At 38.2% G+C, this 27,857-nt stretch overlaps 1 protein-coding gene across 1 annotated transcript in view; it reads right to left on the reverse strand.

The window, feature by feature from the left end:
* Positions 1-502: 502 nt before the first annotated feature.
* SPATA16 (spermatogenesis associated 16) overlaps positions 503-27,857 on the reverse strand; it is a 243,826-nt gene continuing 216,471 nt past the window's right edge. Inside the window, exon 10 of the mRNA XM_024124419.1 lies at positions 503-625. Within this exon, the coding sequence (XP_023980187.1) occupies positions 503-625 (123 nt within the window). The remainder of the gene's footprint in view (positions 626-27,857) is intronic.

Consider the following 27,857-nt stretch of genomic DNA (forward strand, 5'->3'; position numbering starts at 1 on the left):
CCAGAGGAAAGAATACAGATGTTAGTGAAATAACTGATGATATCAGCCATACCACATAGAGCTATCTCTATAAGGATTGAGGAAGTATATTATCCATTTTATAATTTAAAAAATCTACATTTATATTATCCATATCTGTATATGGTATGTGACTAATCCTTAATGAATACACATGAATATGCACATATACTGTAAGTGGACTTGGATAGACCTGGTATACTTCAGTCAACGTTGAAAGAGCAAGACAGGTGAAAGAGGCAGTAATGGTTGTTTTATAAGCTATTTAACTAAGACGAATTTGAGCAAGAGTCAGGTCAAACTTGCTGAGAACATTTATTGCTGCCAGTTGAGATTAACGAAGTGTAGACCGTCTTTGCCAAGAGGAGCACCACCTCATTCTTTTGGCCTAGGCCTTTGTTACTGGGCTGTCACAGTTAGGCTGGCGGGATGCCATTGGCCCTTTCTCTGGAACGTCTCGGTGGTGTCGCCTGCTCCCCAGTGACTAGCTTTGCTGCACAGTTTGAAGCTGCTTCATTTTTGTTTTTTGCCTTCGAGCAATTCTCTTTTTTTTATTTTTTAAGAAACTGTCCTCTAATTGGTATAGAAAGTCTTCAATTCGTCCAACCTAGAAGAAATAAACAGATACAACAAGATTCGTTGTTGTTTCCCCAGGTTTTGTGTACTTAGGAAAATGGTGAGGAATTTAAAAGTAAACGGCACATCCAGGTCCATGTTGGAACAGAACTGGCAGAGACAGATACAATTAAATATAAAAGCCCCCTTTTTGTTTTAATTTCAGGGTCCTTTGTTTTAGGAACGTGAAGCAGACATGCAGGAATTTGCTTTACCACTCAGTCCTGTATATTGGGGAGGGGACTGGGGATTATCATCACCTGCTGTCTTTACTGGTCAATAAAACCAGGGATTTCGAAAAGGAATAAATGGTGAAAAATTATTCAATTTTCTAAAAGAATAATGAAACAAAATCTACTCCCCTCAAAACCAGAGATTCTAGCACTGGTATACCCCTGGCCAACTTGGGAGAAAAATGAATATTCCACATTGTCTTAGCAAGAGCCATTTCTCTTTTAAATCAAAAGTTGAAATAAAATAAGATAAAATAATGGTATACAAAACAGTAGTTCTTAGAAATAAATTATTTGTCTTTCTCCAAAGAAAACTTATCATTATTCAGTGACAGTTGGTTGAATGTATTATACTATTTGTCAGAGTAAAACAGTTTACATATATGCTGAGTTGAGCTTTCATGATGAAAAACAATTCATACTTAACCCTGATTCCCGAGACCTGCATATTGTATTAGTCTAAAATCACTCACTGAAGAACCTGTTGTTGTAAAGTTAGCTCAAAGCTAGAGCACTTACTCTTCAAGGTATATTAACATATCGTCTACTTAAGATAAAAGCACAAGTTCAATTTTCCAATTTTGAGCTCTATTTTTAAATCACTTGATTTATCATTCAGAGTAATATCCAAAAGATAATTCAGATTGTCAAAAAGAGTAATAAATGGTAGCACTCATTTATATGTTATAGTTAGGTCTTATATCACACAAGGTGATGAAAACTGTCCATTGGTTTCCTTAAGAAAATAAGATAATTTATTTATGTGTAAACAATTCTTTTTAAAAACCTAAAATTACTTCAGGTAAATTTTTCCAAAAGTACATATTATTTATGATATCTGATTATTGCAGCAATCATCAAAATGATTTGACAGAATATTTTTGGATCCTGTCATGAAGTCAATGCATTATTCTCTGTATTCCATCCGTTTATACTATCCAACTTACACCAAAACCATAAGTAAAAAATTAACACAGAACACAATCAAAATAAACACGATGGATGGCACTTTACTGTTACTTTGATAGAGTTGATTACTCACTCATGTTATTTGCACTGAAAATGTATGGTTTAAATCAAAGCTCTTTACAGTGATAATGTTTGCAGTTAGTCCAAATACAGTTACAATTACAACCCTAATGCAACAAAAAAAGCTTCCTTCAATGATACAGAAAAATAATTGTTTTAAAATATCCATTAGGTGGCTGCTATCTTTTTTAAAGATTGTGTTTATTAAGAGCAGTGTTGACTAACTGAGACAAAGAAGAAACACAAGCTATGTCATTGGAATAGAGAGTACTGCTGAATTAAACTGGGAGGTCTAGAGTACAGACTATGTACATGTCTCACCTGGCCTAGGTGTTCACCTCCTGCCTAGTCTGTCTACATGCTTTCCTTTTTAACCCATTCTCCTAATAATACTGGAATGATCTTTTTAAAATGTGTATCTGGTCACATTTTCCCCTGTTTAAAATGCTTAAATGGATTCCCAAGCCCTTAACATGATCTACACAGCTCTGGGTGATCTAGTTACACTTCTGTCTCTAATTCTGTCTCCTGTCACTACATTTGCCTTAGCCCTGTGGTACATCTCTCAGTTTTCTAAACACAACCGTGCAGCATTCTCTGCACCCTTGATCTTCCTAATTCTATGCCCTCTGATGGAATACTCCCATGGGAACCCTTACATATCCTCTGGATTTCAGGTTCAACATCAGTGCCTCAGGGACATACTTCTTGATAACCCAGACCAGGTTGGGGCTCTCAGTAACATATTCCCACAGCAGCCGATTCATCTCTTTGCATATTGTAAGTTTTTACTTAATTGTTTATAATGATTTATATAATATCTGTCTTCCCCTCTGGGCTTGCTCCATAAGGCAGGCAGCTAGGTCCATGGTGTTCCCTATTCCCAATAACTAGGATATGGTAGACTCTCAACAATCCTACTCTCTGGTAATAGAGCTGAAGACATCAGTGTGTTCAGAAACCAATGTGTTTTTCCATACTGAAAGTGATGACTGGTATGAAGCATATCAGAAGGCTTTCTTTTCTCTTAAAGATTAATCACTTTCATATCCCATCATTCTATTACCATTGTTTAGCTTTGAGTTTAGGCAAGGTAATAACAAGCTGTGGTCTCCATACTTGAAACAGCCAAAAGTAGAAAGGGCACTGGGAAAGGAGTCAGGAGTGTTGAGTTCTGCTCTTGGCCTGGCTTATAATCTTGATCTGTGACACCAGAAAAGTCACTTGGCCTTTCGGAGCTTCAGTTTTCACCAGCCTTTAGTGAGAAAGGGTTAGCCCGGATAATTTCCAAGGACACACCAAGCCAAAAAATTCCATGACTTGTATTCACATCAGATTTAACTTTGTCCAGTCTTAAGATGCACCCTTACAATTTTCAAACCAGAGGTTATTCTCTTAGATTATACCATTAGATGAATGACAGAACATGCAGTAAAGTAAGTCAATTTTAGCTTCTGTACTTAGTGAAGTGTAGGAGAGCTGCAACATGTTTTTAGTAAAGCTGGTTCTTTATTTTCTTTTTTTAAGTCAAGGAAAGAAAAATTATGGTTGAAGAGAAAATAGATTCATATAACTAAGAAGAACAGATTGCAAATGATAGAAATTTCTGTAAAGCCCTTAGGGAAATAAAACACAAAGAACTATGTAAGCACGTAAGGAAGGAAATGAGCCCGTTTTTGGAGCAGAGGCCTTATTAGACCTTCTTTTTAGTATAGGGTCTACTTGCTTAACTATATCAGATAGTCTCCTTGGTCATTCTGGGTCTAATTTTCCCATTTGCAAAATGGGCAAATAACATTTTCTTGTCTATCTGTGCGCCGATGCTGATTTGGCATTACTGAGATGTGGATATCAGACCAAATGAGTTTGTAGAGAATTGGGGGATTCCAGATGATTGAGGGGAACTGAAGTTCTTAGTAAAAGGGCAGATTCTCACCTATCATATGGTTGTCAATCATAATCCTCATCAAAGAGTTAGGAAATTGTTATCGACTAGTTTCTGAGGATTTTTAAATTCTTATGCACAAAAGTCTGTCAGTCATGACTTAACTGTGGAGTCAAAAGTTCAGAACAAAGATGACTTTGAAACCGTAAAAGAGAAGACAGCCTGAGAAGTACAGGAGATTTCAAAGTTGAAATTCTAACAGTACAAAAACAAATAATGCCAATTAGGAAGAAATGTGGAGGTAACTAAACAGACCAATATGTATTACAGGAAAATTTCTAGTCAGCTCAGATCTCAAAGGATTCATTTCATTCTTTCATGCAAATATTTATTAAACATCTACTATGTACAATATTTGGCACTGTACTAAGGTGATAAGCAAAAATATCGAGATGGTTGTTTATGAGGAACTCATATTCATGTAGGAGAGGCAGTTAATGAAAACATGATTGCAACAAAGCATGAATGTTTATATAAGAATTATGTACAAAAAGTTCTGTTAGCAAAAATGTCAGAACAGTGAGTTCTATCTGAAGGAATGTGGAGGTGTATTGGAGGTGATAGGAGCTGGGTCTTTGCCAGGACAAGAAACTCATTCCAGACAGAGGAAATGGCATCCATAAAAGCAAGGTTGTGAAAGAACATGGGCTATTTGGTAGGGGTGGGTCACATAGCATAGATGTGGGCATGGGGGGACAGAGAGTAGAGATATACACAGCAGGAAATATAGATTGGGGTCAGCTTATAAAAAGTTGAAAAATACTTAGCTATGTGGTTAGGAAGATAAATCTGGTGCATTGCGTGGGGTGGAATGCAGCCAGGGAGACTAGAAGCAGGTGGATCAATTAGGGTCCAGTGCAATATGATATGAAAAATACTATTGGGGCCTGCATCAAGGATTTAAGAGATGTTTGGGAAGTAAGAGCTATAGTCTTGATGAAAAATTCTGTGTTGGGGTTAGAAGGCAAGCAGAATTAGTAATGACTATGAAGTTTCTCATTTGAGACATTGATGGTATCTTAATGAGGTAAGGAATAAAATTCAATGAACAGTTTTAGGGAAAAAGGATGAGTTTGATTAGTGACAAATGTAAGAGGTAGTAAAAGGTCCCATAATCAGGAATGTGTTAAAAAAAAATGGACCTATAATAATAGCCTAGTAGTAGGCTAAAAGTCAGAATAATGAAAACTCCTAATAGAAAAGAAAAAACAACCCACTATTTTGTAGTTTACCATGTGAAAAGCATTTTGGCAGTTACACAGTCCTGAGAAAGACAAACAAAAAATGACGCTTTCAGTTATTCAGAACAAAAAGGTGGTCATGGCAGAGAGACAGCCTGCTGGGTCAAAGTCAGATATATCTGGGCTGGAATCCCAGCTCCAGCATGTTCTTGGTGACTTTTGGGCAAACTTATTTAATTTCTTGGACCCCAAGTTTCTTCATCATCAATTGCTTTACAGGGTCCTAATGAGATTAAATTAAACAATTTATGTGAAGTATTTGCATAGGTTTGAATTGCTATTATTTAGTGGTAGTATTAATACTTGAATCTGGAAGTGTATGCCCAGTAAATAGAAAAAAACACAAATAAATAAAACATACCTATAAAAATGAAATAAAATTAAAAGCTAAACAACTTTATCTAATAGTCCTTGTGTTTTTGACCTCCACTCTGTGGAGGTTGCTGCCTCAGTAACTGTGCTAAGTGTAGGTGTTTGACATACTTTAAAGTCTTGTGATTAGGTCTCAAAATTCCACTATATAACAGACAAAATTAAGAGGGGGCAGAAAAAGGAGTGGGAAGATATGAGTTTCTGATAGTACATATTAGCTGCAAATTCAATATAAATCAACAGTATTCCCTGGTTACCCAAAACTGATCTGATTATAGACTACAATATTTAAAATGTGTCTCAAAGGGGGCAATAGTTTTTTCCCTTTTCTGGTCAGGTCCTGTCTCATCTGGGCTATCATGCTCGGTTCTGGGTATGTCCAGGGTCTTAACTCCAAATTGTATGATGAAACGTTGGAGGATCTGGAGGTGTTTACTAGAGAGAAGAGAAAACATAACAGGAATCTGTGATATCTTTAGGTATATCAGCGTTGTTATGTGAAGGGGTGATGAATTAGTTTTGTGTTAGTTTATACATTTGAAAGAGTACTATCTAGAATTACGAGTTTGATTCTCAGTTCTTTCACTGGTGATGTGACTTAAATTCTGAACGTTTATTTTCTCATCTCTAGTGTAAATAACAAATTAATAATCAGAGTCTATTTACAGGGTTTTTGTGAGGATTAAATGGCTTGATGTTTGTGGAAAGCTCTTCATAAATGTCTAAGTCCTCCACAAAGATTGTAATAGTACATTGTGTAGTGCCTGGTGGTTTCATAATAGGTTCTCAATAAATATTTGTTGAAGTGATAAACAGCTGAATGAGTAGTTAAATGAGTAAAAAAGTAGATTTATATTAATATTTTCACAACTGTATAAAAAATGGAAGGGGTTTTAGGGTAAGGTATAGTGACCCTCATCACCAGAGATTGGAAATCAAACATTAGATGACTTTTTTGGCAGGTATGAATCATTTGGGTCATGTGTAGAAGCTTTTAACATCCATTCCAACTTTAAGGTACTACTTTAATTATGTTTAGTTTGGCCTGGATTCACTCTACAGAAATGTGCTCAGTGGAAGACGGACACATTGCAATTTGCCTTGTACCGCATTGGAGAAGCACTTTGGAAATGAGAGGGATGCAACCACTTCTGTTGTTGTAGTTTTGTATATAATGAAAGGTATCGAACTGGTTGATATAAACACCCATGGATACTAGGGTTCTCAGTACTTCGTTATATTTTACTTATAAAATGATCATATCTATAAGACCTATATCTTTTTCTCCAGATGTATCAATATTTTATCTTGCATCCAAAGGACCCCTATTACAGATTAGCTTAACACTAGAAGGTAGTTTATAGCACACTTTCTTTCTTACCCTATTAACTGTTTCAGATTATTCAATCATCAGATTATTCGTTTTCTCAGTTAATGATTTTTTTAGCGTATCGAAACTTAAGATTTTTCTACTAGATTCCAGGATAAAATGCAACGTTTTTACAGATTAAAATGTTTTCCCACATAAAACCACTTCCTAGTCACTTTCAGTATAGGCATGATAAAAAGTACTTGAATATTTTCTCCAATAATCTTTTACTATAAAATTGGTTTGTATCTTATGTGTAGGTGGGAAGTATGGGGATGCCCTGAGGTCAGGAGACCCTCTGTTCACTTGAGAGCTTTCTTGTGAAGGAGGATTGCTACCGACTCACTCTCATCTTGTGGGGATGATTGTGGCTTCATTTGCACATTGATCCAACCTATTTTCATTTGGTAATTGAAGGCATGTGAGCCAAAGGTGAAAGCGATAGTACCAGTTTCCATTTCTTATGCAAAGGCTGGCCATGAGACCAAGGGCATTGCTGGGGGAGAAACTGAGTTTTGGAACATAGGGAGTTAGAAATGGGGACAAACTAAGGAAAAAAATGTCAAGAAGCTCAACACAAGCAAAGCCGATGAGAGATGATAACAGAAAGGGACACACAGCCATGGCCTGATAGAGCTTTGGAAGGGGAGTCATTCAGATGTGGTGAGGGGAAGGAGAGTCACTGTGAAGATCTGGGTGGCCCTTTCCCTCCCAGAGTCATTTAAAATGAAACACTACTGGGATGAGTTGAATTTCATTCCCTCAAAATTCCTGTGTTGAGGTCTTAACCCCCAGTATTTCAAGATGTACCCTTATTTGGAGATAGGGTATTTATAGAAGCCATCAAGTTAAATGAGGTCTTTAGGGTGGGCCTTAACCCAAAATGACTGGATAACGGGATATTTGGACACAGTCACTCACACAGGGAGACTAACTTATGAAGATGAAGGCAGTGGTTGAGGTGATGCTCCTACAGCCAAGGTATGATAAAGATTGCCAGCGAACCACCAGAACGAGGAGAGAGGCATGGAACTGATTCTTCCTCACAGCCCTCAGAAGGTACCAACCCTGCCGACACTTTGAATTTGGACTATCAACCTCCAGAACTGTGATGACAAACTTCTATTGTTCAAGCCACTCAGTTTGTGGTACTTTGTTACAGCAGTCTTAGCAAATTAATACAGCTATAGACAGTCCCTGACTTATGATGGTTCGACTCATAATTTTTTGACTTTATGATGATGCAAAAACGATATGCATTCAGTAGAGACCGTAGTTTGAATTTTGGTCTTTTCCTGGGCTAGCAGTTTGGGGTCTGATACTCCTGTGATGCTGGGCAGCCGCAGTGAGCTGCAGCTCCCCGTCAGCCACATGACCCGAGGGTAAACAACCCATACACTTATAACCATCCTGTCCCCGTACAACCATCCTAGTTTTCACTTTCAGTACAGTATTCAGTACCGTAAATTACATGAGCTACTCAATACTTATTATAAAATAAGCTTTGTGTTAGATGATCTTGCCCAACTGTAGGCTAATGTAAGTGTTCTGAGCACATTTAAGGTAGGCTAGGCTAAGCTATGATGTTCAGAAGGTTAGGTGTATTAAATAATTTCCAACTTACAGTATTTTTAATTTATGATGGGTTTATTGAAATGTAACCCCAATGTAAGTTGAGGAGATCTGTACTAAGCCATATAGTTCAATTAAGTTCTAATTTTCCCCTCATACATAACTTTGATGATTTCTACCTTTCACTTTTCCTGTCAGTTGATGCTCCCTACTTTGTTGGTACCCCCTGCACAGGCTTAGTATATACCTTGGGAAACAGTGTAGTTTCTTTCCAGTAATGGCAATTAGAGGAGGTTGATCTGAAACATAAATGCATGGGTAAATTATGCGGAGAAGGAAGACACTGGGCTTGAAACGGGACTTCCTCTCGGATTTCATGTAGTCTGGATTTAGGAGAGAAGATTAGGTATGTTTGTACATGTTCATGCATCAGGAAGTGGGTGCACAAAGGATTTTTTAAAAAAAATAAAGCTTTTACAGATGTCTTTTAAGAAGACAAAAGATAGATGAAATAAGAATTGGATTCTCAGGAATAAATATCATGTTTCTGTGACTGTAGTGGTGGTTACAGAACGAGGATGTTTTTCCAGCGGTTAGCAGTGTGGACCACAGTGGATTGGATAACATTAGTTATCCTCGCTCTGTTCCAGTTTAGTTTGGAGACCAAATGCTTTTAAATATTTATCATCCAAAATGGTTTGAATTTTAATTCTTATTAGAATGATAATTGTTTTCAAACAGGCTTGAAATTAATTTCTAAAATAAACTTAGTTTCTGAAACGGAGTTGTTTCTGCTATTCATAATATAGCAGTTTCCTTTAGCTTTTGGCTAGCATTCAAACAGACAAACAAGCCTCATATTTCTCCATTTAAATTTAGTGAATTTTGTATGTTAGTTGGTATTTTAGCCATAAAAGTACAATGTGGAAATCTAAGTCATCTACCTGTGATATGTTACAAAATGTGCAAACAACTTCCTGCTAAACCGTATTACCAACTCCTAATTGAAAATTCCCATAATGATAGCACTTTAAAGAAATTATGTTTAGTATGCAGTTAAAGCGCAATTATGAAACCTTGCTATCACTTCGTTCACGAAACAATGTATCATGGCTTTTTAAAATTTTAGTTTTTGGGACTTCCCTGGTGTCCCAGTGGTAAAGAATCCTCCTTCCAATGCAGGGGATGCGGGTTCTATCCCTGGTGGGGGAACTAAGATCCCACATGCCGCGGGGCAACTGAGCCTGCGTGCCACAACTACTGAGCTCTCGAGTCTCAACTAGAGAGCCCGTGTGCCGCAAACTACAGAGACCTTGTGTCCTGGAGCTGCGCCACAACTAGAGAAGAGAAAACCCGCATGCCACAACTAGAGAGAAGCCCGCGCGCCGCGGTGAAGAGCCTGCGTCCCGCAACGAGCGCAGCAACGAAAGATCCCATCTACTGCAACGAAGACCTTGCGTGCCACAACGGAGAACCAACACAGCCAAATAAATAAATATTTAAAAAAATAAAATAAAATTTTATTTTTCCACATTTAATGGCATAATTTATTTGAAGGTTTGAGTATATATTTTTAAAACTTTGAGATAATTGCAGATTTACATGCATCAGTAAGAAGTAATACAGGAAGAATCTGTGTATTCTTTATCAGTTTGCCCCAATGGTAACATCTTGCAAAACTTTGGTAGAATATTACAGCCAGGATATTGACACTGATACAGTCAAGATATAGAACAGTTCCATCACCACAAGATCTCTTGTGTTGCCCTTTTATAGCCACACCCGCTTTCCGCCTGGCTCCACCTCCTTAACCCCTGGCAACCACTAATCTGTTGTCCATTTCTATAATTTTTTCATTTTAAGAACGTTATATAAATGGAGTCATATAGTATAAAACTCCATTATTCTCTGGGGATTTATTCAGTTTGTTGTGTGTATCAACAGTTTGTTCCTTCTTATTGCTGAGTAGTATTCCATGGTATGGATGCACCACAGTTTAATGATTCACTCTTTGAAGGATATCTAGATTACTTCCAATTTTTGGCTATTATAAATTAAGTTGCTGTGAACATTTGTATATAGGTTTTTGTGTGAACATTAGACTTCATTTCCCTGGGATAAATAAATGCCCAGTAGTATAATTGCTAAGTCATTTGTTAGTTGCATAATCAGTTTTTTAAAGAAACTGTCATATTGTTTCCCTCAGTGGCTGTATTGTTTTGCATTCCCACCAGCAATGTATGAGTGACCCAATTTCTCTGCATTCACACCAGCATTTAGTGCTGCTACTAATTTTTATTTTAGCCATTTTTATAGGTGTGGAGTGATTTATCGCATTGAGGTTTTAATTTGCATTTCCCTAATAGCTAATGATATTGAATATGTTTTAATGTGCTTATTTGACATTCTCTTTGGTGAAATGTCTGTTCATGTCTTTTCCCCACTTTCAAATTGAATTAACTTTTTAATTTTTTTACTGTTGAATTTTGAGAGTTCTTTATAAATCGAAATACTTGTCTTTTTTGGGGCATGTGGTTTGCAAATATTTTCTGTCATTCTGTAACTTGTCTTTTCATCCTTTTAAATAGAATCTTTCACAGAGCAAAAGTTCTCAATTTTGATGAAGTCTAATTTATCAGTTAGATTTTTGTGGATCATATTTTTGGTGTCAAGTCTAAGAATGCTTTGCATAGATTAAGATTCCAAAGATTTTCTCCTATGTTTATTTCTAAAAGTTTTACATTTTGAGTCAATTTTTGTATCAAGTGTCAGACTTAGGGCAAGTTTTTTGTTTGTTTTTTGGTTTGTTTTCACCTGTGGATGTACAAATACTTTTGCACCATTTATTGAAAAGCCTATCTTTGCTTTATTGAACTGCTTTTGTGCCTTTATAAAAAAATCAATTGAGCATATTTATGTGAATTTACTTACGGTTTTCAATTTTGTTTCATTGATCTTTGTGTCTATCATTCCACTAATACCACAAAGTCTTGATTACTGTAGCTATATAAAAAGTTTTGAAATCCAGTAGACTGATTCCTTTCAGTACACTCTTTTTCTAAAGTGTCTTAGCTATTCTGTTTACTGTGGCTATCCATAAATTTTATTTTATTTTATTTTTATTTTTTTTGAGGTACGCAGGCCTCTCACTGTTGTGGCCTCTCCCGTTGCGGAGCACAAGCTCCGGACATGCAGGCTCAGTGGCCATGGCTCACAGGCCCAGCCGCTCCGCTGCATGTGGGATCTTCCCGGACCGGGGCACGAACCCATGTCCCCTGCATCGGCAGGCGGACTCTCAACAACTGCGCCACCAGGGAAGCCCCATAAATTTTAAAATAGTCTCGTTTTTATGAAAATTCTTGCAGAGATTTTAATAGGAATTGCATTAAACCATCAATTTTGAGAGATTGATGTCTATACTATGTTGAGTCTTCCAATCCATGAACACAGCACGGCTCTCCATTTATTTAGATCTTTGCTTTCTTTCATTACAGTTTCGTAGTTTTCAGTATACAAGTCCTGTGTATGTTTTGTTAGAATTACACCAAAGCATTTCACTTTTTCTGAAATTTTTAATTGGTACTGTATTAAACATTTTACTGTCCCTGATTATTGCTAGTATATTGAAATACAATTGAGTTTTGTATGTTTACCTTGTAACCTTAATGAACTCACTTATTTTAAGAATTTTTTTTTTTGGTTTACTTTTTTTTTGTTTTTCTGTGTTGACAATAATGCTTACATTATTGACAAAGTTTTATTTTTTCCCTCCTGATCTTTATGCCTTTTCTTCCTTTCTCTTGCCTTTCTGCAATAGGTGGAATTTCTAGCACAATGTTGAATAAGAGCGCTGAGAGCAGACATCCTTGTCTTGTTCCTGATTTTAGGGAGAAAGCATTCAGTGTTTCACAATTAAGTATGTTAGTTCTAGGATTTTTGTAGATGCTATTTAACAATTTGAGGAGATCCTCTTTGATTTGTAGTTGTCTGAGATTTTTTATCATGAATGGGTATTAAGTTTTGTCAATTTTTTAATGCATCAATTGATATGATTATGTGACTTTTTTTCTGTATTTTGTTGATATGGTAGATTATATTGAATTTTAAATATTCAAATAGCCTTGTTTGCATCTCTGGAATGAACCTCACTTGATTATGGCATATAATTCTTTTAATATATTGCTGAATTCTATTTGCGAACATTTAAAAATTTTGGGGGTGTTTTTTTTTCTTTGGTTTTGTTTTTTTTTTTTTTTTTTGGTACTGTTTTTGTCTGTTTGGTATCAGGTAATACTATATAGTGTGAATTGGAGAGTGCTTCCTTCTCTTATACTTTTTGAAAGAGATTGTGTAGAACTGGTGTCAAACCAGCTGGGCTTAAAGATTTCTTTTGGGGGAGTTTAAAATTATGAATTAAATGTCATTAATAGTTACAGAGTGATTCAACTTATTTCATATTGGGTGAGTTATGGTACTTTTTGTTTCTTGAGAAGTCAGTACATTTCATCTACATTGTTAAATTTTTATGTGTAGAGTTAGTTGTAGTAGTCCCTTATTATAATTTTGATGTCTGCAGGGTCTATAGTGATATCCTATTTCATTCCTGATATGGATGATTTTGTCTTCTCTCTTTTTTTCTTCATTAGTCTTACAAGAGGTTTGTAAATTGTATTGATCTGTTCAAAGAACCAGCTCTTTGTTTAATTTATTTTCTCTATTTTTCTGTTTTCCATTTCATTGGTTTCTAGCCTTACCTTTATTATTTCCTTTTATATTTCTGTTTTGGGTTTATTTTGCTCTTCCTTTACTAGGTTTTTGAGTCAGGGCTTCAATTATTGATTTGAGATTTTTTTTCCTCTTTTATAATGTATGCATTTGGTGTTCTGAGTTTCTCTTTCAGTGCTGTTTTAGCTGTATCCCACAAATTGTTATATGTTATATTTTAATTTTCATTCAATTCAGTGTATTTTTTCACTTTCCTTGATACTTCTTTTTTGTTCCATGGACTATTCAAGTATTTAGAACATTTCCTGTTATCTTTTTATTATTGATCTCTAGTTTGATTCTGCTGCAGTTGAAGAAAACCTTCCTTAATATTTCAGTTTTTAAAAATCTGTCAAAGTTTATTTATGGCCCAGGATATGGTCTATTTTGGTATATGTTCTATGGACACTTGAAAAGATGTGTATTCTGCTGTTAGTGGATGGATTATTTTATAAATGTTGGTTAGATCCCATTGGTTGTTGGTGTTATTGAGTTCTATATCCTTGCTGATTTTTCTGTTTACTTGTTCCCTCAACTGTTGAGAGAGAGGGTTTGAAATCTCCAACTGTAATTGTGGTGGACATGTCTCTTTTTCCTTTTAGTCCCTTGAGTTTTTGTTTCATATATTTTGCAGCCCTGTTGCTTGGTGCATACACATTTAGGATTGCTATGTCTTCTTGGTGGACTGGTTCTTTTATTATTACATAATGTTTCTCTCTATAATGTCCCCTCTGTCTCTGATCACTTTCTTTTCTCTGAAATCTACTTTGTCTGATATTGATATAGCCACTACTGCTTTCCTTATATTAATATTTGTATGGTATATCTTTTTACCTTTGATTTTTAGCCTGCCTATGTCATTCTATTTGAAGTGAATTTGTAGACAGTATATAGTTGGATTATAATTTTAAATCAATTTTGCCAGTTTGTCTTTTAATTCGTGTATTTAGACCATTTACATTTAATATAATTGTTGGTATGTTAGGACTTAGTTTGTCATTTTATTTTTTGCTTTCTTTTTGTTTTCTTTGGTTTTTGCTTCCCTTTTTTTCCCTTACCTTCCTATGGATACTTGAACATTTTTTATAATTTCATTTTAATATATTTAGAGTGTTTTTAGTCTATTTTTTGTATAACATATTTAGTAGTTGTTCTAGGATATACAGATATTTTCAGTCTACTGGTGTCTGTTTTAAGTTCTGTTGAAGTTAAGAAACCTTGCCTTTTAAAATGTCTCTTTACCTTCCTTCATTTATTTTTTCTCCTTTCTTAGTATATTAGTTATACTTTTTTTTTTTTTGACTTTTTTTAGTGGTTGACCTAGAGTTTGCAATATACATTCACAACTAATCTAAGTCTACTCTCAAACAACACTATACCACTACACAGGTAGTGTCAGTACTGTATAATAATAAAATAATCCTAATTCCTTTCTCTAGTCCCTTGTATCTTTGCTGTCATTCATTTTATTTATATATAAGCAAACATAAGCATTTGTATTATATATACATATATGTATATTATATATGTATTATACATATTATATATGTACATATATATGTGTTATATAAACACACAGGCCTAAAACATATACATAAGCATATGTAATTGAATATATTGTTGCTATTATTATTACACATCTTTTCTTGCATGCTGTCTACTTTATCCATTAGAGTCCTTAGTGTATTAATCATTGTTGTGTTAAATTTCTAGTCTAATAATTACAACATCTCTGCCATATCTGCTTCTGATGATTGCTTTGTCTCTTCAAATTGTGTTTTTGGCCTTTTGGTATGCATTGTAATTTTTTTTTTTTTAGCTGGACATGATGTACTGGGTAAAAGGAACTGCTATAAATAGACCTTTAGTAATGTGGTCCTCAGTTGTGAGGGGAGGGGAAGCATTCTATAGTCCTATGATTAGGTTTTAGTCTTTTAGTGAGCCCATGCTTCTGGACTGTGAACTTCACAAGTGTTCCTCAGTTTTTTTCTCCCCCCTTAGGTGGGACAGGATGGCTAGTGTGGGCTGGAGTTGGGTGTTTTCCTTCCCCAGGTAAGTTAGGCCCTGATAATATCCCAGAAGATGAGGCTCTGTTTAACTAGTTTCCTCTGAGGGCAAGACTTGCTAAGAAGAGAAGAGTGCTCTGGCATATTTCAGAGTGGTACCTTTTCCCCTCCTCCTCCCAGAGGCCCAAGGGGATTTTTCTCTGATATTTACCATGGGAACCTGGTTGAGCTCCTGGAGGTAAATCTCATAATATTGTGTGACTCCCTCTATGACTAAGTCCCCCTAGAGTTTTTAATATTCAGAGTTGTTGGCACAGCAATTAATTCCGGCTTTCCAACCCCAACACTGGTTCCCATGGCAGTTTCTGCTCATGAGTCTCTGCTCCAGAAAGCCACATCTCCCTGCATTCACCTTTTAGTCTCTCCCTTCTTGGGAGCAGTGATTTGTCCTGTGTTGTCCACTCTCTTATTTGCCCAAGAAGAGTTATTGATTTTTTCAGTCTGTTCAGCTTTTTACTTGTTTTTAGGATGGAGTGGTGAATTCCAAGCTCCTTATATGTGGAACTGAAAAACAGAACTCCACGTATATTTAGAATCACATTACACAGTGTTATTATTTTTGCTTGCACCGTCAAACATAATGAAGAGGACAGTCTATTGTTTTTACTCATACATCTGCTTGCTGTGTTCTTTCATTTTTCTTGATATTTTACAGTTCTTTCTTTTATTGTTTTCTTTCTATTTAGAGACTTTCTTCAGCCATTTTTTAGGGTAAGTTATCTGATGACAAATTCTCTTAGTTTTCCTTCATCTAAGAATGTCTTGATTTTCTCTTCATTCCTGAAAGATATTTTTGTTCAGTATAGCATTCTGTGTTGACAATTCTTTTCTTTCAGTATTTGAAAAATGTGCCACTTATTTTTAGCCCCCATATATTTTACTGAAAAATCCACTGTCATTCAAATTGTTTTTCCCCTATAGTTAGTGAATCATTTCTTTTTTTGCTGCTTTCAACATCTTTCTTTGTCTTTTAAGGTTTAGAAGTTAGACTATGCTGCATCCTGGTGTGAATTTGAGTTTATCCTGTTTGGAATTCACTCAAATTCTTTTTTGAAAAAAAATTAATTAATTAATTAATTTTTGGCTGTGTAGAGTCTTCCTTGCTGCTCACGGGCTTTCTCTAGTTGTGGTGAGCAGGGGCTTCTCTTTGTTGCAGTGCGTGGGCTTCTCATTGTGGTGGCTTCTCATTGCAGAGCATGGACTCTAGGCATGCGGGCTTCAGTAGTTGTGGCTCGCAGGCTCTAGAGCTCAGGCTCAGTAGTTGTGGTGCACGGGCTTAGTTCCTCTGTGGCATGTGGGATCTTCCCGGACCAGGGCTCGAACCCATGTCTCCTGCATTGGCAGGTGGATTCTTAACCACTGTGCCACCAGGGAAGCCCCTCAAATTCTTGAATCTATAGTTTTCTGTCTTTTGCCAAATTATGGAAGTTTTCAGCTATTATTTCTTTGGGTACTTTTTCATTCCTGTCCATTTTCTCCTGTCCTTCTGCTATTCTGTTAACATGAATATTAGATTTTTTGTTTTAGACTCACAGCTCCTCGAGGATCTTTTCATTTTTTTTCAGTCTATTTTCTCTGTTGTTCCAATTGGATAATTTATACTGTCTTATTGTCAATTCATTGATTCTTTCCTCTTTCCCCTTCATTCTGATGTTGAGCCCCTCCATTGAGTTTCTTATTTTGGTTTTTGTATTTTGCAGTTATAAAATTTCTATTTGGTTCTTCTTAAGTCTTCTATTTCTTTGCTGAGATTCTCTATTTTTTTATTGAGGTATAGTTGATTTACAATATTATATTAGTCTCAGGTATACAATATAGTGATTTGAAATTTTTATGGATTATACTTCATTTATAGTATAAACTATTAGCTATATTCCCTGTGCTGTACAATATATCATTGTAGCTTTTTTTTTTGTGTGTGTGGTACGCGGGCGTCTCACTGTTGTGGCCTCTCCCGTCGCGGAGCACAGGCTCCGGATGCACAGGCTCAGCGGCCATGGCTCACGGGCCCAGCCGCTCCGCGGCATGTGGGATCTTCCCGGACCGGGGCACGAACCCATGTCCCCTGCATCGGCAGGCGGATTTTCAACCACTGCACCACCAGGGAAGCCCTGTAGCTTATTTTATACGTAGTAGTTTGTACCTCTTAATCCTCTACCTCTATCTGCCCCTCCCCCCTTCCCTCTAGTATGTTTTCTATATCTGTGCGTTTGTTTCTTTTTTGTTATATTCATTTGTTTTGTGTTTTAGATTCCACATATAAATGATATCAGACTATTTGTCTTTCTCTGACATTTCACTAAGCATAATACTCTCTAGGTCTATCCACGTTATTGTAAATGACAAAATTTCATTCTTTTTGATGGCTGAGTGGTATTCCATTGTGTGTGTGTGTGTGTGTGTGTATACACACACACACACACACACACACACACACACACACACACACACACCATATCTTTCTTATCCATTCATCTGTTGATGGGCACTTTGGTTGCTTCCATATCTTGGCTATTGTAAATAATGGTGCTATGAACATTGGGATGCATGTATCTTTTCAAATGAGTGTTTTCGTTTTTTGGGATCTATACTCAGAAGTATGGAATTGCTGGATCATATAGCAGTTCTACTTTTAGTTTTTTGAGGAACTTCCATACTGTTTTCCATAGTGGTTGCACCAGTTTACATTCCCACCAACAGTGTACAAGGGTCCCCTTTTCTCCACACCTCACCAACACTGAACACATATTTGTGTTCAAAAAGAACACAAATAACATTCTGACAGGTGTGAAGTGATATCTCATTGTGGTTTTGATTTGCATTTCCCTGATGATTAGCGATGTTGAGCATCTTTCCATGTGCTTGTTGGCCATCTGTATGTCTTCTTTGGAAAATGTCTATTCATGTCTTCTGCCCATTTCTTAATCAGGTATTTTTTTTTATATTAAGTTGTATGAGCTGTTTATATATTTTGGATATTAACCTGTTATCAGTCATATTATTTGCAAATATGTTTCACTTATTCAGTACGTTGCCTTTTTGTTTTGTTGATGGTTTCCTTTGCTGTGCAAAAGCTTTTAAGTTTAATTAGGTCCCATTTGTTTAGTTTTGCTTTTGCTTCCTTTGGCTTAGGAGACAGATCCAAAAAAATATTGCTAAAATTTATGTCAAAGAATGTTCTGCCTATGTTTTCTTCTAGAAGATTTATGCTTTCCAGTCTTATATTTAGATCTTTAATCTATTTTGAGTTTATTTTTGTATATGGTGTGAGAAAATGTTCTAATTACATTGTTTCACATGTAGCTGTTCCAGTTTTCCCAGCACCACTTTTTAAAAACTATTTTTAAAATTTTTATTGAAATATAGTTGATTTACAATGTTGTGTTAGTTTCAGATGTAAAGCAAAGTGATTCAGTTGTACATATATATGTATAATTTTCAGATTTTTTTCCATTATAGCTTATTACAAGATACTGAGTATAGTTCCTTGTGCTATACAGTAGGTTCTTGTTGGTTATCTATTTTATATATAGTAGTGTGTATATTTTAATCCCAAACTCCTAATTTATCCCTCCCCTCTCCTTTCCATTTGGTAACCATACGTTTGTTTTCTATGTCTGTGAGTCTATTTGTCTTGTAAATAAGTTCATTTGTATCATTGTTTTAGAGTCCATATATAAGTGATATCATATGATATTTGACTTTCTCCATCTGACTTACTTCACTTATTATGATAATCGCTAGGTCCATCCATGCTGCTGAAAGTGGCACTTATTTCTTTTTTATGGCTGAGTAATATTCCATTGTGGATATATATATATATATATATATATATCCCCCACATCTTTATCCATTCATCTGTTGATGGACACTTAGGTCACTACCATGTCTTGGCTATTGTAAATAGTGCTGCAGTGAACATTGGGGTGCATGTGTCTTTTCAAAGTATGGTTTTCTCCAGATATATGCTCAGGAGTAGGATTGCTGGATCATATGTTAATTCTGTTTTTAGTTTCTTAAGGAACCTCCATACTGTTCTCCATAGTGGCTGCACCAATTTACATTCCCACCAGCAGTGTAGGAGGGTTCCCATTTCTCCACACCCTCTCCAGCATTTATTATTTGTAGACATTTTGGTGATAGCCATTCTGACCGGTGTGATGTGGTACATCATTGCAGTTTTCATTTGCATTTTCTAGTAATTAGCGATGTTGAACATCATTTCATGCGCCTGTTGGCCATCTGCATGTCTTCTTTGGAGAAATGTCCATTTAGATTTTCTGCCCAATTTTGGATTGGGTTTGTTTTTTTGATATTGAGCTGTATGAGCTGTCTGTATATTTTGGAAATTAATCCCTTGTTGGTTCCATTGTTTGCAAATATTTTCTCCCATTCTGTAGGTTCTCTTTTCGTTTGTTGATGATTTCCTTTGCTTGTTACTTATTAAGTCCCGATTTTTTCTGGCTGTGTTCTTGTTTCTTTCTGACTCTTTAGAAGAGTGCTCTGCAAGTTCCTTCTCTTATTAGCCTCTTGCTCTCAAAGGAAGATTAATAAAAGGAATTCATCTTTAGAACAGTGGCTGGCTCTCTATGTCAGACACATCGAGGAACACGTGAGTCAAGGGTGAGGGTCGTCTTGATTCCAAATCCAGATAGTAGCTTCTTAGACATCATACCAGGGATGTGGAGTGGGTGTCTCCTTGGGTGTCAACCTCAGTCTCTTGGGGGTGGCTGATGGGCCGGAGGACTTGGGAGCTTAAAGCTCAAATCAAATCAGCTGGGTCCAAGCCCAGATCCCATTTCTAGAGCAAGTGGTGGTGGTTACTTAGGAGACTGGAGAGATGAAGGAAGCAGAGGACAGCTGAGATGGGGGAGCTGACAAGCCTGAATGGCAGTGTGCATATCCTTCACTTGCTGAGGGCTCCATGGACCGTGACCCATGGAGACGTTGTCACCATGAGTCGCAGAGGCGGGGATGGGGGGAGGGGTTCACCGCTGCCTCAAGACCTGGGCCCAGCTGGTGGGTTGCCGTGGTGAGGGCTCCGGGGCTCCATGGGACACAGCCCTCAGCCTGTCCCCAGACAGCCAGCTCACCTGCTGGCCCCTCCAGGCCATGGGGCCTGGAGGGCCTGGGGAGAAGGCCACGGTTGGCCTCTCACCCTGCTCTCTGCCACGGGGACCCCCAGCACCACTTACTGAAGAGACTTTCTATTCCCTATTGTATATTCTTGCCTCCTTTGTCATAGATTAATTGATCATAAGTGTGTGGGTTTATTTCTGGGCTCTCTTTTCTGTTCCATTGATCTATGTGTCTATTTTTGTTCCAGTACCATACCGTTTTGATTACCATAGCTTTGTAGTATAGTCTGATGTCATATTTTAAAATTTGTTTTAAGATGTCTCTAATTGCTCATTAGAACATTTTTATGGTGGCTGCTTTAAAATCTTTGTCAGATAATTATAATAGCTCTAACATCTTTGTGTTAGCATCAATTGATTGTCTTTTATTATTCAGTTTGAGATCTTCCTGTTTCTTGGTATGATGCATGACCTTTGATTGAAATCTGGACATTTGGGGTATTAATGTTATGAGAGTCTGGATCTTATTTAAGCCTTCTGCTTTAGCTGGATTTTTTTTTTTTTTTTTTTTTTTTTTTTTTTGCATGCAGGCCTCCCTCTGTTGTGGCCTCTCCCGCTGCGGAGCACAGGCTCCGGACGCACAGGCTCATTGGCCATGGCTCATGGGCCCAGCCGCTCCGCGGCACGTGGGATCCTCCCAGACCGGGGCGCGAACCCGGTTCTCCTGCATCGGCAGGCGGACGCGCAACCACTGCGCCACCAGGGAAGCCCCTAGCTGGATTTTTTGACACTGCTATGGCGAGAGGTGGGAGGGACATTGCCTCATTACTGCCAGGTGGGGATAGAAGTTCAGGTTCCACACTCAGCCTCCATTGACACTTGAGGGAGGGGTTCCTCATTACTTCTGGCTTGACATGAGCATTCAAGCTCCTCACTAGGTTTCCACTGATACCTCTCCAACAGTACCTCATCACTGCTCCCCATGTGACCTCCACTGACATCACATCGAGGAGGCAGGCTCATGATTGTTGATGGGTGGTGAAAATCCTGACCATCTACTAGGCCTCCTCTGACACCACACCCAGTGGGGACGAACATCTAGGCTCCCTATTTAGTTTCTTTGACACCACCCTTTTCAGGTGGGAAGGTTGAGACACCTTATTATAGCCCAGTGAGGGAAGAAGTCTAACTCCTCACTTGGGCTTTGCTGACATGGCTGGGGTTGGATCGCCATCTTTCTTCTGTGGTGTTTGGCTGGAGTAGGATGATTATTGTCTAAGAGCTTTCTGTCTTGCTAGGCTGCCTTTTCCTTGTCCTTTGGCTGGAGGGAGCTGGATTTTGTTGGTTTTTTTTTTTTTTTTTGTCTGCACATGTTAGTGTTTCTGCGTTACCGGGTTTCAACATCAAGAAGTGTGGAATGTATGAGGCAAAAAAAATAAATTAAAAAAAATCCAATGAACTCATCACCATGTTATTGCTCAGGTCCCCATGTCTCTAGGTCATTTCCCTTTTCATTCCACCTTTCAGAGTCTTATATTTGTATATAATGTCCAAGGTTTCATTTAATGTGAGGAATAGGGAAAATCATGTCTCCTCCATATTCCTGAAAGTGGAAGCCCTCTATCATGGCTTTAAACAAATGATTTCTGACCTCTGTTCCTCAGGGAGATGTACTTTTATTTCTTGTATCTGTTTTCCCAGTTGCTTCTAAAAATCATCATCAGTATGATGAAGTGAATCAATGAAGCTGAAGGGGGTCTCCTCTCCATAAGAGGTATTGGGAAGTTAAAAGCTTCTTGAATTCCTTTCAATTCAGTAAGGAAAGAAGCCTAACTTTATCCTATCTCTGGGTTAGGATCTCTAACATTGGTCCGTATGCATCTTTTCACCAGCCACCTCATGTTCTTCTACAGAATCTCTTCTCCAGCAGAAAGCCGTATTAGCAGAGTACACATATGTTTTACACATCTAGTTTTAATGATGCTAAGAGATATGGGCATGTTGGTGCTTATGGCATTTGTATGTGTTTTTGATTACAGTCTTGTTCCCTCCTCCACATGCACCATTTTAAGAAAGTCATAATCGGAATGATAAATGACCCCATACCTGCCTTTAGGGCTGCATGTAAAGGTACTTTTATTTTTACCCTTCTCCAAAAGATGAAAGGTATAATGAGTACACTGTAAATGACTGAATGAGTGACAAGTCAATTGCTCTGAACTCTGTATTAATCTCACTTTCAATATAGAATGAGAAGATGTCCTATTGTTCATTTAGCTACCAAGTGGTATAAGCTGATATTTTGTTATTCTCTAGAATTATAAAGGATTGCAAAATAATGTATAAAATACATGCAGTAAATGCTGGGTTGCCAAGCAAAAGAGATATTAGGTAATTTAGAGAAAGTAACTTTTAGAATGAACAGCAAACTCACTCTTCAGTTCAAAATGAAATTGAGATATATGCTCCCCTCCCTTACCCCAGAATATTTCACTGAACTTCTGAAAGATTCATTTTGAAAAGCCTTTACAGAGATAAAAACACTGATAGGTTTGGAGTCATCTGAGCATTTCCAATTTCTGTTTTAGTCACCTCCCTATATTATTAGCTCCCTAGTAGGACAGGCAGGGAGGGGGTCCTGGAAGTGGAGGAGTAAACAGTGTGCTGTCCAGTCCTGGCCACAAGGCCTCTGTGCTGTGAGGTAAGGTGTGGAGGGATTACAGTGATATGTGCTTCTGAAATTATGTTTTCATTGAGATCCTGGTACATTTCAAAATTCTTATTCAGATATCTCACCAGAAAGTGACCCTTGGAGCAACAGTAAATATATTACAGGAATAATGAGACTTCCAAGCTGTTTTCTTGGGGTGCTGATATTGCAGGAAGAAGGAAAATGGTGACCTGTCAAAGCACCCTAAACAGATATGTCTATAAAGGGAGAGGTGGTGAAGGGGGACAGTAAGAGTAGCATGATCCAGGGGATAGTGGGTGCCAGGGTTCAGATTTGGTCAGGCAGCTGCTGCAAAGCAGTCTGGGTAAGTCACCAGCTGGGTCTGTGAGCTGTGATCTAGAGAAGGACAAATGCCTGCAATGCTCCTATCCCACTCACTGCTGAAAAGCAGACTCAAAGATTGTCTCTTTGGTTGTCTTACAGAAACTGAGCTTGGGTCAGGCAATGTTCTTTGTGCCACTGACTTTTAGTAGCTGCATTTGGTTTACTGTAAGTGTTCTAGCTAATGACTAGGAACAGAGACTTTGACCCAAACAAACCTGATTCAAAACCAAATACTGTCCCTAACAAACATAGGCTTGTTTCCTTGTTAATTCTACGAAGCTCTTTTCCTCGTCTTTCAAAGGAGAGATAATGACATATCTCTCATAAGATTGTTGCAGGCATTAAATGTGATAATTTTTTTAAAATTTTTTTAAAAATTAATTAATTTTTGGCTGCATTGGGTACTCTTTGCTGCACACGGGCTCCCTCTAGTTGTGGCAAGCGGGGGCTATTCGGTGTGGTGCGCGGGCTTCTCATTGAGGGGGACCCCTCCTGTTGCAGAGCACGGGGCTCTAGGTGCATGGGCTTCAGTAGTTGTGGCACACGGGCTCAGCAGTTGTGGCTCGTGGGCTCTAGAGCACAGGCTCAGCAGCTGTGGCACACAGGCTCAGTTGCTCTGCGGCGTGTGGGATCCTCCCGGACCAGGGCTCGAACCCGTGTCCCCTGCATTGGCAGGCGGACTCTCAGCCACTGCGCCACCAGGGAAGTCTCTGTGATAACTTCTTGAAGTGCTTGGCATATACTAAGAGATCAATAGTCATCACTGATGATATTTGTCATCACATTATTAATTTTTTATCACAACTTAATTATTTACCTGAAATAAATTTTTCTATAGCTTGTTTCCATTGTGATAGTTATTCAAAAGCAAACTTCAGACTAACAGAGTTTGATAATTTGTTGGATATCACAGTATTCTATTAAGTATATGAGCACCTAATAAATGGCCGATTAGTTTTATCTGCCCCTTGATAGCTCCTGGTAAAAAGACACAGCTCCTGGTTTCATGCTCCCTAGATGAGGGCCATGCTAGATCCGACTCCTGCACAGAAATGCTTCTGCTGCAGAAATTTCCTGCCAAATCATCAAAAGTTTTAGAATAATTTCAGCCAACAAAGTATATAAAAGAGGTACTCCCAGTTTTGGAGGAGAGGCCAAGTACAGGTGGAAAGTGAGTGATTAGCAAATGCAGCTGTTGAAAATGTTTAACAAATTAACCACATATTTTTTTCCTTTAAGTCAGAGGAGAAAGATATTGTTTGGTTTAAATGGTGATTGAAATTCACCATCTGTTTGGAGTGTTGCACAGTGGCCAGGGGACATGGCCCAAACCAAGGCTCTTGGCTTTCTCCACTCGCCAGGCTAGACGTGGCTTTGCTGTCCATGTGAGGATGAGGTCCTCCCTCCAGGTCTGACAGCCCCAGGGCTCAGCCTCTGACCACAGTCAGGAGGTTCTGCCAGGGCTTTGGCCGGTGGCTCCTCCACTACGATTGCCGGCTTAGAAGTCTACTGGCACAGACTCATTTGTCCCCGGAACCTCAGTGATTTATCCCGGCACCTGGCCTCTTAGCCCCTTGGGCCTTGCTTCCCTGCCTCCTTCCCCTCGGCCTGGTCAGCAACAAGAGCACTTTGGTTTCTGTGCACGATGATCTGCATTATGCCACGGATGGAACTGCTTAGCAGTGCTCGGAGCACACGCTCTAAAGGAATTTGGGGATATGCTAACGAGGAAACCCATAACCAGAAGCTGAGAAGATTCACAAACAAATTGCAATAAATCTGTGGAGACTCCTTAAAGAACAAGACACACAGGAAAAGCCTGATTGCTGGACAAACTGCTTTGCAAATGAGTGGTGCGGTCGCTGAATCTTTGAAAAGACAGCAGCACTGTCAGAGACACAACTGCAGCCCCCAACCGCATATTAGTCAGCCCAGATGACTGGCTGATGAATGATAGTGCCACATGGGCAATCTCTCTCAGTGGAGCTCCTGGAAGGACTCAGGTTTGAATGCTGATGTGGAAAGTAAATAAAATGTTCCAATTTGTTCTTTCGTCTTCAACCAACTGCCCCGGCCCATCTCTGAATTTGCAGTCTCCCCTTCTTGCTCTGCCTATGTCAACAGCCTTGCACAGAACAGAGTTGTTAAGTGACATACAATTCTATCCCATTTTTATCTTAAAAGACCAAATTACTATATCAATGAATGTCATTCCTGTATGACAGTGAGGATGAGTATGATTTATAAGTTAAGATTTCAAGAGATAAAGGAACCCCAAAAGCTAAATCATTTTGAATAAGTTCATATGGATGGTTTAAAGATATCTACCTTAACTCCATTCATTGGACTCATTAAAGATTATGATGTACTGTGTTATATTTTAATATTTGAAGAAATTGTAAGGTAGCATTTCTTCTCATGAAAATTCATAGGATAATGATAGATGCCGAAGTATTTCTCTCACTACTTGTAAAGTAACAAAGTTTTATTTCTCTTTATTTAGTCTCAAATCAGAGACCTAGAGGCAGATCAGAATAAGACAATATTTTATGTCATACCAGATTAAATTCTGATCTTTGCAGTGTGAAATTTAGACTTTGTAAATTGAGCCAGCAGCTTTGTCTTCTGAGTTGTAGACAGTGTTGCTTAAATGTTTCTCTAAACTGAGTCTCTGGTGAGAAGAAATAAGAATGTTCCAACTTAACAGTTGGCACGTTTTTTTAAGACTCCTTTTTCTAAAGATTCCTTTTTCTATTTCTCTTCAGGCTTAGTTCATAACGGGCCTTAGGATTCAGTGCTAAGTAACCCAAAATCATAGGCTCTATAGGTGGTAAGGGTATGAACACACTGTATTTCTCAGTAGGCTGTGACTTGCCCAAGGTCCCACAAGTGGGAGCTGAATTCATGGTCAAGATTTTGTAGATTGAGGCTCTATATTCTTTCTGGTTAGAGATGGAAAACTAAGGGACAGAGGAGGAGGATCCTATATGGGCAGATCACAAAGGTAGACTAAACCGAAAATACCTTAGTGACTTCTTTGGCTCAGATTGAAAGGACTTTATTTTGAGAATTGAAGACAGACACACTGGGCTAGTTTATGGCCAGATTCCACTTTGATTGGAGGCCATCATAATTCCCCATTTGGCTTCACACCTGAATGCTCAGCCATATATAAAACAATGGTGGTCAGTCAGGCTTTTTCAGGCTGCACAAAGCTTGGGCTTCTATCAAGAAAGAGATTAGGCCCTAAGGCCAGATCAAGTCCTGGTTCTACCACTTACTGGCTGTGTGACTTTAGGAAAACTGGTAAATTTCTCTGTTTAATAAATTATACCTTTTACCTTACGTGAGGGTTAGTGAGTTGGTGTATGTAAAGTGAATAGGAGAGTGTTGACCCATATTAAGAGCTCAGTAAACATTAACTCTTCTTTCATTTTGATGATCTGGCTTTCAAAAGACCCATTTATTCAGAGCTGGGAGGGGATTTTGAATCTTCTAGCTCAATATCTTTACAGATGAAAAAACTGAGGCCTAGAGAAATGATGTGGCTTCTGAGCTAATATGTGACAGACCCTGGTCTCTGAATCACTAGTTCAGGGTGCTTTTTACTGTACTAGCCTCCCTGTAAATAAGTCTTTGTTCTTCTTATGGATAGAAGACAGAATCAGACCACTTCTCATATCCACTGCCACTATCTAGGTTCAAGCAAGGTTCAAGCCACGCAACCTTGGGTTCCGGCCATTGTTATTACTCTCCGGTTATCATTGCAGTAACCTCCTAACTGGTCTTCCTGATTCCACCCTTGCCCCCTTCCATGTCTTCTCACCTCAGCAGCTTAGAGTGTTTTTTGTTTTTCTGTTTGACAAAACATTACCTCTTCTGCTCTCTCACTTCATCTCCTATTACTCGTGTCATTCTACTCCAGTCACCTTGCCCTCCTTGGAGATCCTTGTACGTGCCAGGCACTCTCCAGTCTCAGGGTTTTGAGTTTGCTGTTTCCTTTACTTGGAATGCTTCTCACCAGATATTTGCATGGTTTGCATTTCTTTCAGATATTTATTCAGTTATCACCTTGGTGAATCCTGCCCTGAGTATTCTATTGCAGTTGCAGTCATCTTGTACTTTCCATTTTCCTTTCCTGCTTTCTCCAGCCATGGCATTTATTACTTATATTCCGTATTTCTTTAGGTAGTTTATTGCCTACTTTTCTCTAGCAGAATGCAAACATCATGAGGGCACTGCTTTTTCATTGCTGTGTCTCCAGCATCTAGGACAGTGTCTGCCCCAGTCACTGAATGCAGGAATGAGCAGTGTGATAACAGGACCTGTGGGATAGTCAGAAGGGTGTGTTTTCTCAGGTATTTTTGTTACAGACTAAAACTAAGCAAAGTGTAATACTCTTATTTAAAGAGTCCTGGGCTTCCCTGGTGGCGCAGTGGTTGAGAGTCTGCCTGCCGATGCAGGGGACACGGGTTCGTGCCCCGGTCCGGGAAGATCCCG

This window comes from Physeter macrocephalus, chromosome 1, assembly GCF_002837175.3.
Source record: "Physeter macrocephalus isolate SW-GA chromosome 1, ASM283717v5, whole genome shotgun sequence".
Lineage (NCBI taxonomy): Eukaryota > Metazoa > Chordata > Mammalia > Artiodactyla > Physeteridae > Physeter > Physeter macrocephalus.